This window comes from Xenopus laevis, chromosome 4L (assembly GCF_017654675.1).
Source record: "Xenopus laevis strain J_2021 chromosome 4L, Xenopus_laevis_v10.1, whole genome shotgun sequence".
In the NCBI taxonomy this organism is placed as follows: Eukaryota; Metazoa; Chordata; class Amphibia; order Anura; family Pipidae; genus Xenopus; species Xenopus laevis.
The window spans coordinates 94490007-94504764 of record NC_054377.1 but is presented as its reverse complement, the minus strand read 5'-3'; the positions used below and the strand labels follow the sequence as shown (position 1 = coordinate 94504764).

Sequence of the window (14758 nt, the reverse complement as noted above, 5' to 3'; positions counted from 1 at the left end):
CATCTGGCACCATATTCATTTTCCTGGATGCTTCAATAAAATGGTACCTGCCATAAAGCTTATAGAGCGGAAAAGCAGCACATTGTTGGTCTGTTTATTGCAAGGATTATAATAGATCTCAGTCTCTTAGTCTGCAATGCTTTTTGACTGCCAGTTCACTCTCTGCAAAATTGCTCCTAGTTCTGCCTGTTTGACACTTGGCTGTCAAAAGCCTGTGCTCACTGTTGTGCGACTCTAGCTTCTCTATATAATATGGAATATCCCCAAGACTCATATAGGCATGTTTTTATGCACTTTTTACTGCAGGCACATGTGCAGTGAGTTTGATCTCTCAGTTGCCTACACAGCGCTAATTCCTGTCTGCACCCATTTGTGCATGTGGCTTTAACATACAGTTTATGGTGTTCACTGCAGCAAATCCCAGTTTGACATACAGTGACACTGCAAGTGCCAAGCAAGTCCCGGCGTGCAATAGGACCGGTGTGACTATTCTCCCTGAATGCATCTGTTTGTGATTATGTCACCTGGTTTGAGACTATTTGTTCCCTGCATGTTCTGATGTAAGCTACCTTATTATTCTTTAATGGAACTATATCTTAAAAATAACAATGTATTTCCATATTAAAGGAGAATTCAACCCAAAAGTTAAAAAAAACCCTACCCCCTACCCTACCCAGACCCCCTTCCCTCCTCCATCCCCAGCCTAGTTGCTACCACTAACTCTTTACTTATCCCTCCGTGCAGATTCTGTGCAGCGGAGTTCACGGCAGTCATCTTCTTCTCTTCAGTAATCTTTGGAATGATGCTGGCGTATCGGCACATGCGCAGCTGGATCAATTTTCCGGTTCGCCACAACTGTGCATGCGCAAATACGAAAATTGCCTAAGCGCTGGTCTCATTCTGAAGATTACCGAAGCGGCTGAAGATGCCACCCATGAACTACGCTGGACAGAATTTGCACGGAGGGGTAAGTAAAGAGTTAGGGGCATTTCCCCAGTTAGAAGCTAGGCCTGGGGTCTATGTAGGGGAGGGTTTTTTTAAATTTAGGGTTAAGTTCCCCTTTAATGCCATCAACACAATCTTTTGCTGCATACGTTATATAAATTAAGTAGTTATACCGTTAAATTGGGTTGAAAAAAGACAAAAGTCTTTTAAATTCAACCACTCCAAATGAACCCTAGTGTATGTGTACTGCATTCATATGCGACATAACAGACCTTTTATACATTCACATTTATAACACTATACAAACCAATACCTATACTAGCTAACTATAGATCTTGGTAATGTTAGAAAATGAGGGGGCTGAAGCCTTATGGGTGGAGCTCTTCACTGATTGTAGAGAGTCCAGCAAATTAATTGTAGGTGTATGCTATAGACCCCCTAATGTAAGTGAGGAGGAGGAGGCTAAGCTCCTAATGCAAATGGCTGCTAATTTAGGTAAAATAATGATCATGGGGGATTTTAATTACCCAGATATTGACTGGAGCAAAAGTACTGCCAGATCAGTTAATGGGAACAAGTTGTTGTCATGCAACAAATTGTTGAGGAGCCAACCAAAAAAAAAAATGCTCTACTGGATCTAGCGATCTCTAATGACCCAGAACTTATATCAAATGTGCAAGTAATTGAAACCCTGGGTATTAGTGATCATAATGTGATATTATTTAATATACTACAATACAAAACAAAAATACACTGGGGCAACACAAACCCTATATTTCAGAAAAGAACATTTTAGTGCCTTAAGGGTCGCCCTTCAGCGTATGGATTGGTGCATTATCAATTTATTCCCTTACGAAGCACAGAGAAATACCCTATGTGGCTTAATATAGAAGTTAAAAAGTTAACAGGAATAAAGAGAAAGGCATTTAAAAACTTCAAGTCTGTGGGGATAGAAGATGCATTTAAGGAAGATAAACACTATAATAAATGTTGTAAAACAGCAATCCGATGCGGGTTGAGAGTGTGGCTCCTTTAAATAATGGTACCAATATGGTTGTAAAAGATACAGAAATGGCAAATGTGCTAAATCAGCTCTTTTCTTCAATGTATACAATAGAAGAGTCAGAGTTTCCAGACCCACCTCATAGCTGCACTGTTGGCTCAGCTCAACCTAATGAGTGGCCGATTCAGGATGTGGTTCATAAATTATGGATGGATAGAATGGAATACACCCTTGCTTTCATCTGGTATGGTACCTATGGATTGGAGAAAAGCTGATCTCATTCCTATATTTCAAAAGGGATTGCGAACTCAGCCTGGCAGATATAGGCGGTAAATTTGACATCCGTGGTGGGCAAATGATTTGAATGCTTGTTAAGGGATCACATTCAAAGAATGAACGCACGCGCATCCGAAATCCAACGAGAAGGATATTGATCCAACAAACAAATTCCACTCTGGTCACGTGGACTACAAAGCATCTAAAATGGGGAAGGCGCATTCAACGTGTAGCTGGATCATAAATGCAGGGTAATCTCGCACACAGGATGCCAGTTAAAAGTCCATATTTATTGAATATACTTTAAAAACTTCCTGATGAAGTGACCCATGCAGTCAAGAAACACGTACAGCCATGCACTCCCCTGCCCAGCTCATCCAATTTTTGCAATATTCGATGTTTTTAAAGTATATTCAATAAATTGATTTTTAACTGTGTGCATCCTGTGTGCGAGATTACCCTGCATTTATGATCCAGCTACGCGTTGAATGCGCCTTCACCATTTAAGGGATCACATTCAAAAGTGTGTCCTAGTGAATGGCATTATGAGCAGAAATCAACATGGCTTTATGACGGATAGGTCATGTCAGACAAATGTGATTCCTTTTTATGATAAGGTAAGTAAGATGCAGGACAGAGGGGAGCAGTAGATGTGATCTATGTGGATTTTGCCAAAGCATTTGATACAGTGCCCCACAAACGACTGCTTTCTAAACTAAAGTCTGTTGGGCTGAATTAAGTTGTTTGGGCACGGATAGGAACCTGGCTACAGGACCGGGTACAAAGGGTGATTGTTTATGGTACATTCTCTACTTGGAGGGGTCCGGCAGGGCTCTGTATTGGGTCCACATTTATTTAACGTGTTCATTAATGACTTGGTGAAGGGTATTGTAGGTAATGTATCAGTGTTTGCAGATGACACAAAACTATGCAGCCCAATTAATTCCATTCTGGATACAACATCCTTGCAGCATGATACTGACAAACTGGCAATCTGGGCGGCTAATTGGCAGATGAGATTCAATGTTGATAAATGCACCCGGAATGAAAAAATATGCAAGCGGCTTATACCCTTAATGGGATTGCACTAGGCAAATCCATAATGGAAAAGATCCTAGAAGTTATTGTAAATAATAAGCTTGGCTGAAGCAAGCAATGCCAATCTGCAGTTTCAAGGGCAAACAGGGCTTGTATTAAAAGAGGCATAGATTCGCAGGAGGAGGGGGTTATTGTTCCACTGTATAGAGTGCTGATAAGGCCCCATCTAGAATAGTTTTGGTCTCCAGCACTCAAATGGGACATTATTAAATTAGAGAGGGTCCAGAGAAGGGCAACTAAACTGGTAAAAGGTATGAAAAATCTCAGCTATGAGGAAAGACTGGCCTAGCTGGAGTTGTTTAAGATGGAGAAGAGGCGCTTAATATGGTATATGATAACTATGTATAAATATAGTATATAAGTTGATTATATAATAATCTCTCTCATGCTTTATTTACCAGTAGGTCCTTCCAGCTGACACAAGGTCCCCATTCTGATTAGAAGAAAGGAGGTTCAGTCTAAATATTCAGAAGGGTTTTTTACAATGAGAGCTGTAAAGATGTGGAATTCTCTCGCTAAATCAGTCATACTGGTTAATTTATTAGATAGCTTTAGTGATGTGAAGGAATGCAGGATTATGAAAGAGGGCTCGTCTTACAATTTGACCAAGGGACTGGTCCGATTGCCATCTTGGAGTCAGGATGAAATTTTTCTGCTCTGAGGAAAATTGGAGAGGCTTTAAATATTTTTTTTTGTATTTCTCTGGATCAACTAGCAGTTAGGCAGGTTACATATGAATGTAAAAGTTTGAACTTGATAGACGTGGGTCTTTTTTCAACCTAACTTACTATATTACTATGTTTTAGATAAAGCATTGGATATCAATAGATTATGCCAAACTAGGGGTAGACAGAAGAAGCACCTGCCTAAGGTGCAATGATAAGGGGGATGTTGGGCAGGTACCTAGAGGGCCTGGCCCACGTCTGCCACAACCTCACTGCCCTCACTGTGAAGAACAGTGGTGGTCTCTCGTTATTTGATCTTTTCTATAAGAGGAAAGATCCCTCACTAACTGTCTATTATTTCATCTAATGTTTTTCTAAAGAGTAATCATGTTCCCTTACAAGCGTCTTCCAACCTTGACAGACTACTCTCATATTTTAAATCCTCCACCCTTTTAACCAGTTAATTTGCACGTCTCTGCACTTTCTCCAGCTCATTCATAAATTTCTTAAAGGAGAAGGAAAGCTACGGAGGCATTTTATTGCCAATAGATTAGCTGCAATAGTGCAAGCTAGAATGCTATATTAACATGGTGTGACATCACTTCCTGTCTGAGTCTCTCCCTGCTCTGGGCTCAGATTACAGCAGAGAAGGGGGGGGGGGAAAGAGGAGCAAACTGAGCATGCTCTTGCCCAGGGCAATGAGGTTTAAGCTGAAGGCAGGAAGTCTGATACAGAAGCCCATGTGTACACAATAGAAGGAAAGAAATGCAGTGTTTCTTTTGACAGGGGACTCAGAGCAGCACTACTTTCGGGGTTTACTGGTATATTTAGATGGGCCTTTCTGATAAGGCTTACTTAGTTTTAACCTTTCCTTCTCCTTTAAAGGAAAACTATACTCCCAAAATGAACACTTAAGCAACAGATAGTTCATATCATATTAAGTGGCATATTAAAGAATCTTGCCAAACTGGAATATATATTTAAGTAAATGTTGCCCTTTTACATCTCTTGCCTTGAGCCACCATTTCGTGATGGTCTCTATGCTGCCTCAGAGATCACCTGACCAGAAATACTTCAACTCTAACTGTAACAGGAAGAAGTGTGGAAGCAAAAGACACAACTCTGTCTGTTAATTGGCTCATGTGACCTTACATGTATGGTTTGTTGGTATGTTTGTGAGTACAGTGAATCCTACGATCCCAGGGGGCGGCCCTTAATTTTTAAAATGGCAATTTTCTATTTATAATTACCCAATGGCACATACTACTAGAAAAGTATATTATTATGAAAATGGTTTATTAACAAGAAGCAGGGTTTTACATATGAGCTGTTTTATGCAATATCTTTTTATAGAGACCTACATTGTTTGGGGGGTATAGTTTTCCTTTAAGGACTGGAGCCCAGAACTGCACTGCATACCCAAGATGAGCACTGGTTAACGAGAATGTCTTCTCAATACCCCATGTAACAACAGTAACAACAATTTCTTTCATTCTCCAGAAAATTTTGTAAGTAATATCTAACGCTATGGTTATTGATGTTTGTTGCTAGTGTCATGGAAATTCACTTGCCAGAGACTACTTGAGGTAAAAAGATAAAGTTTATTTCACACAAGCTGCCTGGATTCTGAACTCACCAAGAGTCAGAATATCAACCAAAGGAATCACAGGGTATAGACTTTTTATGATCACAGCACACAAAGACAAGTTTGTAAGAAACTACTCTTAGGATGTTAAATTGTGGTTCTAAACTCAGGGGCAGGGTAAAGTTTAACCATGAACCACCTGCCTATACAGATTCAGCCATTACACTAGTTTCATGTGGATTGAGAAAGTACCAATCAAAACACTGCATTAAAAGTTTGTACTGATAATATAAAATAGAGGTGGTTTTAAAATGTGTTGCTCCATTTTTCTATTTTAGATTTGTAAACCTGAACCATGCTAAGAGGTGAGAATCAACTGGCATCATACTAACAAGTTAGACTCTGCAATGTGCTGGCACTGCTCAAACAGATGAGAAGGTACTTAGCACTTGCACTGTACTGACAGATGAGAAGTCATTGAGCTGTGGCTATGTGAATGAAAAAATGTCCTTCTGTGCCCTGGTCTTGGAAAATGGTTTCCTCTGGCCTGATCTATTATTATTGGTCCCTTTGAGCATTCATGCAAAGACACCTAACGTAACCGTGTCAGGAAACCGATATCTGTTCTCTGGGGTGTCCGATTAAAAACTGATTTTATGAAATGACATATGTTTCAACCCTGATCTTGAATAGGTTTTTGTGCACTTCACTTATAAGTCTCAATACAACAACTTTCTTAAGAGTGCTGATGTATTTGTCATTATGCTTCTCTGAAATTACCTGTGAGTATTGGCTTTCAGTGTGCACTGGTGTGTGAAAGTTATAAATCTCTACAAGTATAGACAATGAAATGGGCTGGGTGGAACACCTGAATGTTGCTGCTTGATGTAATGTCATATTAGAGTGCATAGCGTTCCAGAGCATATTGTGCAGGTGGAGGAGTGTCCTCTTCACATCTTATGTACAAATAGCCGCACCTCTCACCTTTCCTCAGATATTCCTGCTTAGGTGGTGCAGAGTTCTCAACACTAGTGAGAATAGAATGAGAATCGCACAAACACCAAATATGTTGCAGGTGCCTGCAACATATTTGGTGTTTGTGCGATTCTCATTCTATTCTCACTCTTCACATCTTAAACAACTGAAATGGAAATTCTAATATAACAAGAATTAAAGCTTTTAGAGGTGTAATGGCTTATAAATTTGGAATAAAAAAATTGTATAGTCTACCCTGGATGCAATTAGAGTAACTGAACATATTACAGCACACAGGCCATATCACTCAGTCTGTCCATTAAACTAAGCTTTAAGTTTATTTGTACATATTTCAGTCAGACTTTATCTCAAACAATTTAAAAGCTTTGCTACCACCTCCTTAAGAGATTATGCAAACTAAAATAAAAACTTGCCCCAAATATTAACTTAGCTTTTTCTACTGTGCACTGCCAGTGTAATGAGTAGGGCATTCGATTTAAAGGGGATCTAGATTCTTGCAAACACTCCAGGGAATTGATTTCATAAATATGATTTATTGGCAGCCTGGATACAGGATTCTGAGCACAGACTCACTATGCAAAGGACATATCTGTCAGTACCCCGTGTATACAGAGCACAGAAAATAGTTCTAAAATTAACAGGTCCTGTGCACAGGGGCGATCCTGACTCCTCCGCCGCCTGAGGCAGCAGCAGTTGCTGCTGCCCCCCCTCCCCGGAAATTTGCTCTTAAAGTACCAGGAGCAGCATTTTTGCTGCCCCTGGTACCTAGTGGGGCGCTGCCGCCTGAGGCGACAGCCTCAACTCACCTCATTGGCGAAGCACCCCTGCCTGTGCATGGTGATCTGCATTTATTCCATGTGTACACAAATCTGTGGAAATCAGCTCCCTGCATGAGCTGATGGGTCGAATCTAGCTTCAAATGTGCTTGAACTGTGTTATTAATTCACTGTGTGCACTGATCTGTGACTATCAGTATGCAATATATGCTTTGTGTGCGACAAGCATTCCCCTGTGTGCACTGATCCATGAACACTGGCACCCTGTGTGCTCTCATCTATGACTATCAGCTCCCCCTGTGCACTGATCTCTGAAAATCTGTGTGTGCTCCGATCTGTGAATATCAGCTTGTGTGCATTAACATTTTAACTCCAATCCTGTGAGCTCACTGAGCACTTGGTCTGCTCTATTAATCTCACTAGCCACCCTTAGAAGTACCAGTCTCTAGCTCTAGTCTAATTTTGGTCTCTTCCCTGTGCCTTTGCTCTATATCTTTAGCTGCAAATCCCTGTGTTTGTTCCATTTCACTGCTCTCCAGCTCCAGCAAACAATACTGTATTTTCCCGTACTCACTGACCATGTGACTACTCAATTTCTGCATTACTTTCAGACATGTTGATCTCTAAGAGAAGGGCTTTTAGACTTTCCGCTCAGCTCACTGAGCCCCTTTGTGTATTGTTCAGTGATTCTCCATCCCCTGGGCATACTGCAGACGTTCCTCTATGTGTACTGCTTGCTGACTAAATGCTGTCTGGTCTCAATACCTCCGATATAAATGTCCTTCTTACAGTCAAAATGCCTTTGTGTGCCCTGCTGCCTAAATTTGTTTGTGCCCCTGCGACTTCCTATTCAGAGTGATCTGCTCCATACCTCCCAACATTTTGGAAACAGAAAGAGGGACAAAAAGAATTGCAGCGGCAAAATTGTTTTGACCATGTCCGTTTTTGTGGCCACACCCCCTAATGACCATGTTCATTTTACAAAATGAAAGTTTGAACACATTTCTGTGATTTTTATGTGTTTTTACAGTTTAGCTAATGAAGGAGAATTGTCCTTTAAGCTGCAAGTAACACAGTTTCCCCAAGAGACCTGCTTATCTTAAATTGTTACAAATGTTTATTTGCTAATCTTAAATTGTTTAAAACAAAGTATACAAAAGTGTACAAAAGTATCGAAGTGCACCTGCCACGTAGTCTGGGCTCTCTGCCTAAAAACAATGACATTTGTATCTTTTTCTGGCTGTTCAGTGCAGGAGATCAAAGAGAAAGTTGGGACATTTCAGACTGTCCCACCAGAAACATGACAGTTGGGAGGTATGCTGTTCAGTGTTTTTATTTCAAGTAAAGCAGCATAATGTTAATATAGCAATATACAGTAGACCATTATTTAGTTGCCTTTTTTTACCACCTGAGTAGCCAAAAAGGTTGATCTGATCATTTGGTCACCTGCCCAATAAGTGAATTATAATAAGGGCCAATGCGGACCATTATGGGGAGAACTCCAACAACTGCTTAATGCGGCTCTGGCCTGACAGGATTTTCAGGTCTGTCCAGTAGATATCTGTAGATAACCAGTTAGATATTAGCTGGGCAGGCTGCCCTTTTAGACTGCCAACTTGGAAGCCAAGTCAAAAGCTAATGCTGGCCACCTGAACATCCTGCTCCTTGAAGCTTTCCTCTGTGACTCTACTCCTACTCTACTCTACTCCAAGATGACATTTCACAAGTGCTGTTTTACAGAGAGAGAGATGCAGAAATGCACCAGCACAGTTGCCATCAGCAATCAGCAAAGGGGCTAGTGGAACCCTTGAGCAGTCTTGGGGCCATAAAACTATTTTGGAGGGCCACATTCAGCCTCCAGATGGACAGCACTGCACTGGATAATACAGACCTTACATCAACTCAACTATAACATTTGTTATTTGCACTATTAATGGCAAATCTTAATAACATATTAAATGGTAGAGTTCCACCAGTCTCTAGCATATTTTTCAGACTAAGCTCTAGCTGTGCTTACAACAGTGAAGAGCATAGCTCCTTCTTAAATAAACAGCAAAAGGAAAAACTGTAATGTGAATCATTAATCATCTAATAAATCATTTTACAAATGTTTTAAGGAGATATTTACTGCAAGTGCTCAGTTGGCCTGCACATGCCCACTGGGTAGTGATCCCTTAAGGAGTTATACACTCACTCTCTGCACTTGCCCAGGAGTTTGTGAAAGTGACTTATTATTTGACATTTCTAAAGAGAATGTAATAGTGCTGAGGAATCTTTAAAAAAAATAATGTAGACTTGATGACACCATCTGCAGAGCTCTAAAGTATAAGGACTTACCATCTGCCTCCCACCAGGAGCCTTGCTGAGCTGTATTCCATAGGCACATGCTTCGGCAAGTGGGGGGTCTGCAAACAGTGTGCTGAAGCATTTGCATTATTCCATTGCCACCCCTTCAATATACTGAGCATGCAAACCTTGTTTTTCTACTTTAGAACTATGCAGATTTAAAAAGGAACTGAGCCCAGTAATTTATTTCTTTAAAGAAAAAAAGCATTATTGAGTGCAGTAATATTGTCTGTAGAAAAGGGAGTGCATGTCTATAGGAAACCAGGTGCACTTATATAGATAAAGCACTTGGTCTGTACTAGGAGGATTGTTAAAGGCTACAAGCAAGTGCAAAAAACTGAACAATGAAAAGTGTTGAAAAAATACTTAATACAGTACCCTATTCATTGGAGTTCATTCATATTAAGGTGAACTTAACTGTCAAAAAACTGTTAAAAAAAATAACTATTTTTCATCCAACAGTACTGAGAAAAGGATAAAGTACCTTCCTTCCAGACATGCTGTATCTTGATTCACATGTTCAGTTTTTAGTTTCAGTTCCAAATATCAATCATCACCCAGAGATGTCTATGTAATGAGCTGTGGGTCATTAGAAGCCATTTTTAAAAGTACTTTTAAAGAATTATCTCCAAAAAAATTATCCATTAAAAAGGAAGTGTTGTATTTAGTAGCTAGGTCGGCACCCTGTTAAACAACATTGCTTACACACAGAGTTTTGTAGTTTGTTAGTCCAATATTTAATGTCAACAGTGATAGAAATTTATGGCTTAAAGACTAACAAATCGTAGGTCAGTGGCAATTCCACATATATAATTTCTCTCTAAGCAAGGATATATGCTATGCTACAAGTGGTATCTGTTCTCCTGGGATACAAAAGTACCTTTGTGTTACTAAAAAAAAAACAGACTGACTGATTACCCATACGATTATCCATATGCTACAAAACAGTGTCACCTGCATGTGATATAATTACCCATATGTTACACATTACATAATACTGTTACCCATTTGTTAAAGCCATTTGAATTATATCATCCATATATTACAATTACAATTGCTGTCATGTAAATATAACTTGAAATTTAGCTGTAGTTTTCCTATAACCACAGACATGTTATGCTAGGAGAGTTCCACCAACCAGCATCGATATGGAATAATACTGAAAAGAGAACACTGAAAGCAATAATTGCAGTTATAATAGTTAAATTAAAAAAAATGCAAAGTATACGCTTACACACATTCCAAGAAAGGTAATAGTAGAGGCCCATGGGCACTTCTGCACAAATCTGATCTGAATCCACTACTTTCCACCCAATGGGCCAGATTCAATTCAGTGAGAAAAAGTTATTTCCTAGTTTGTCACGTGAAAACTTATAAAAAGGATTCAATTAGAGGAGAAAAAAACATTTCACCAAAATCAGCTCCAGTTTTTTCCCATAGACTTCAATTGAGTTTTCACATGATAAACTGTGAGATTTTTCAGGATTGAATTGCATCTTAAATTGAATCTCATCCATGACTTTTCATGTGGTAAATCCTTTTCTCACTGAATTCAATCTGGCCCAATGATTCATAAGCCAAACGCCACCTACCATATCCTTATTTTTATGTCTTATTTCTTCCTCTGGTAAATCTAATGTTTTATTCTCACTGTCCTCATTCCCAAACCTTAAATGCAGAATGCAGAACCTTAAAGTGCATGTAAAAGCAAAAAAATAAAATCCCATTTTTACTTTCTTTAATGAAAAAGAAACCTATCTCGAATATACTTCAATTAAAAAATTTGTACCGTTTTTATAAGAAACCTGACTGTATGCAGTAAAATTCTCCCTTCATTTACTGCTGTGGATAGGAATTGTCAGATGGTCCCTAACTGCTGAGCAGGGAAACAATCATACTTATGAACAGCAGGGGGAGCCCCCACCTTACTTCCCAGCTATGCAGAACTCAAGCAGCTTTGTTTATGACGATCCCTAAGCAGCCCAGACCACACTGAGCATGTGCACTGTCTTAGTCTTGCAAAAATGTTTAACAAAGTTACAAGATGGTGACCCCCTGTAGCCAACTTTGATAACATAAATTATTTGTTTGATTAGGCTTGTGGTGCAGTAAGTTCATGTTTATATTTAGTATACAAAATACAGCATTTCTAGCCTTATTCTATTTTATTTTATTATTATTATTATTTACTTTAATATACCCTAGATTTATATACCAAGGCCTCTGAACTGAAAGTAAATATCGATTCAGGATTGGTACTAAGACCTGACATGTTTCTCCTGCTTAAATTTGCTTCTATTCATTAACTGGCACATATTACAGTGTAGCCTAACTTAGGCCCCAATATCTCTGTTGGGCTAAGGGACACCATAACTTTATCACAAATATGACTAGTGTCATACTCTCTCTCACCTGTGAACTCGATACCTGGTTGAATACCCTTGCTGGTACCGCTCTGTAAAGTCCATGTATTGTTGAGCTCCATGAAATGGTCCTCTATTGCTAAGCAGCCAGTCCAAAGATGCCTGACCAGGTGAAGGAGCAGGGCCATGTTGTTTAGAGATTGTTGCTGTGGCAGCTGACAAACACTGCATTACATACAACCATGCCACCACCAGCAATGCCCAGTCAGAGCGGGTGTACCGGTGCCACCTCATACTTCTCTAACGCAGCAAGATGCTTCATTCTCCCCCTCACGCCCACTCTCCCTGTCAGAAAACAAAGAAAGGGATATGTGTTTAAAGAGAAGAAAGCAGCAATTAAATTACATAAAATGTATCTTCACTCTATATATTTCATTGTATGTTACTTTAACATTTCTTGATAATTCCAAGATGTCTCCAGTTTACAGAAAAGGCAGTTGAAAAATATTATATGTTATGTCCTTGGTCACCGACGAGATAAAATGCCCTCAGTCTAACCTCTCATAAACAACAAATGTTATCAGTGACACTGCTTATTTCAGCAACAGAAATGGTTGCAATTGATTACACACTAGTACAAAAGAAATTCCTTCAAAAAGGTAAAAAAAAAAAAACCCCTAAAAAGCAAATATTTTCGGTTTATATGAAACTTACAAAGTAATGTACAAAGACCCAGTTTAGAGTACAGAGAATCCATGGCCTATGTATATTAGAGATGTTATGGAGTAAAGAAAATTGGGTAGAATTAGGATGAGACTGACTTTAGCCCAAATGACCATTAATAATAGGTCTGTGGGGTACAAGAGTATGAGATCATATGTTATATATTGGTCATTCCCATCATTCGCTTAATTCCCTTTTTTTTGCTGTAATTCACACACTGGCTTGCTCATTCCTGTGTTTTCTACTAAACACAACACATGAACTTATTTACTTTCATTTCAGACTAGACTCAGCCATGCTAATGCAAGTTCAGTTGTATGCTACTCCAGTAGTGCTGTTTCCTGAACAAATTAGCATTTCAGTGTCTCTCAGTTTTGCAATAACCCACTTAATTTATGTGCAAGTATAGTGATTTAGGTGTTTCATCCCTATACAAAGCAGTTGTTTTAAAAAAGTTAAATAGGGAGGTAATGGAAATAACGAAACCAGAAATGCGCCTCTTTTGAAATGCCTCCAGTGACTCCAGATCTGACAGTGACAGTACTATGCTGACAGTAGTAAAGAAATCCTTAAATTTCCTTAACTTTAATTGAGTTCTGTACATAAAAAGCACCATAATAAAACTAAACGAAATTTTTAAAAAATCTGCATTTATTGAACACCAATAAATATTTGGAATTAACAATCTCTCATGCAGAAATTGTATCAGAAGTAATGTACACTGTACTGTGAAATATAAAGATAATAAAAAGCACTTTGGAGTATTGTGCCTTGAATAAAAGCACTCTGGATTTCCAGTATCCTTAATTTTAACAGTAGGCGATCCACAATGCTACAAATATGCATTTATAGAGGAGGGCTTTTCGAAACACACACACACACACATACAGATATTACTTGTTTACAAATTTAGTTTCAGTTATTTGTATTTCATGTAGCAACCTTGGGAGGGGGCAAACAATAATAAACATATGACTGACAACACATTGCCAGCTTTAAGTTTTTCTCCCTAAATCAAAAAGTGGACCTGTCACCCAGACATAAAAAGCTGTATAATAAAAGTCCATTCTTTTTGTTATTAAAGCATTCATAGCTGTTGTAAACTCGTTTAAAAATCTCAACTGTCAATCAAATAATACCTGCCCCTCCTCTATGCCTTAGGCATAGAGGCGGGGCAAGCAATTACTTTCACTTTCCATTCAGCACTTCCTAGATGTCACTGCTCTCCCCACATTTCCCAGTTCTCTTAACCATTTAATTGTGTAGCCAGGGCATGGGGATGGACATCGGGTCCCCCATTCTGGTGCACAAACAAGATTCTGAGATGATGCAAGGCTTGTCTTAATAACAGTGTCCACAAAATGGCTCCTGCCTGCTTGCTAGAATTATGAGTTCCCAGACTGATGGAAACAAGATTATGAATCATTTATACAGTGTAAGTAAAGTTCATCTTACTTGACTAACATGATAAAATAGGATTTGGAATATTTTATTTGGGTGTCGGGTCCCCTTTAAACAGTGACTGTCCCTAAATTTACGGGGGAAAAATATAAAAATATATATACACCAATTATCTTCCAACCAGCACACCCTGTTATAAAAACGCAATTATTTATTGCTGCATAGTATCAATGCCCGACGTTTCGGTCCCCATTAGGACCTTTTTCAAGGATAAAAACCTTGAAAAAGCTCCAAATGGGGGCTGATACTATGCAGCAATAAATAATTGCGTTTTTATAACAGGGTGTGCTGGTCGGAAGATTACCGTGCACTCCTCCCTTTGCTGAAACTATTAGCCTTGGAGTGAGGATACTCATTTGGAAGTACATATATAGATAGGTGATCCCACTGGTGTCTAATAAAAGGGCAGCCAAGTTTGGGAGTTTTACTTTGAAAGCAGCTAGTAAGTTGCAGGTAAAACTTATTCCCTTTGTAAAATGTATAATTAAGCAATTGAATTCTTAATGAATCAGATGAAAATT

At 39.0% G+C, this 14758-nt stretch overlaps 1 protein-coding gene across 1 annotated transcript in view; it reads right to left on the bottom strand.

Moving 5' to 3' along the window:
* brinp2.L (BMP/retinoic acid inducible neural specific 2 L homeolog) overlaps positions 1-14758 on the bottom strand; it is a 106408-nt gene that overhangs the window by 79495 nt on the left and 12155 nt on the right. Inside the window, exon 2 of the mRNA XM_018258481.2 lies at positions 12103-12398. Within this exon, the coding sequence (XP_018113970.1) occupies positions 12103-12347 (245 nt within the window). The 5' untranslated portion in view covers positions 12348-12398. The remainder of the gene's footprint in view (positions 1-12102; positions 12399-14758) is intronic.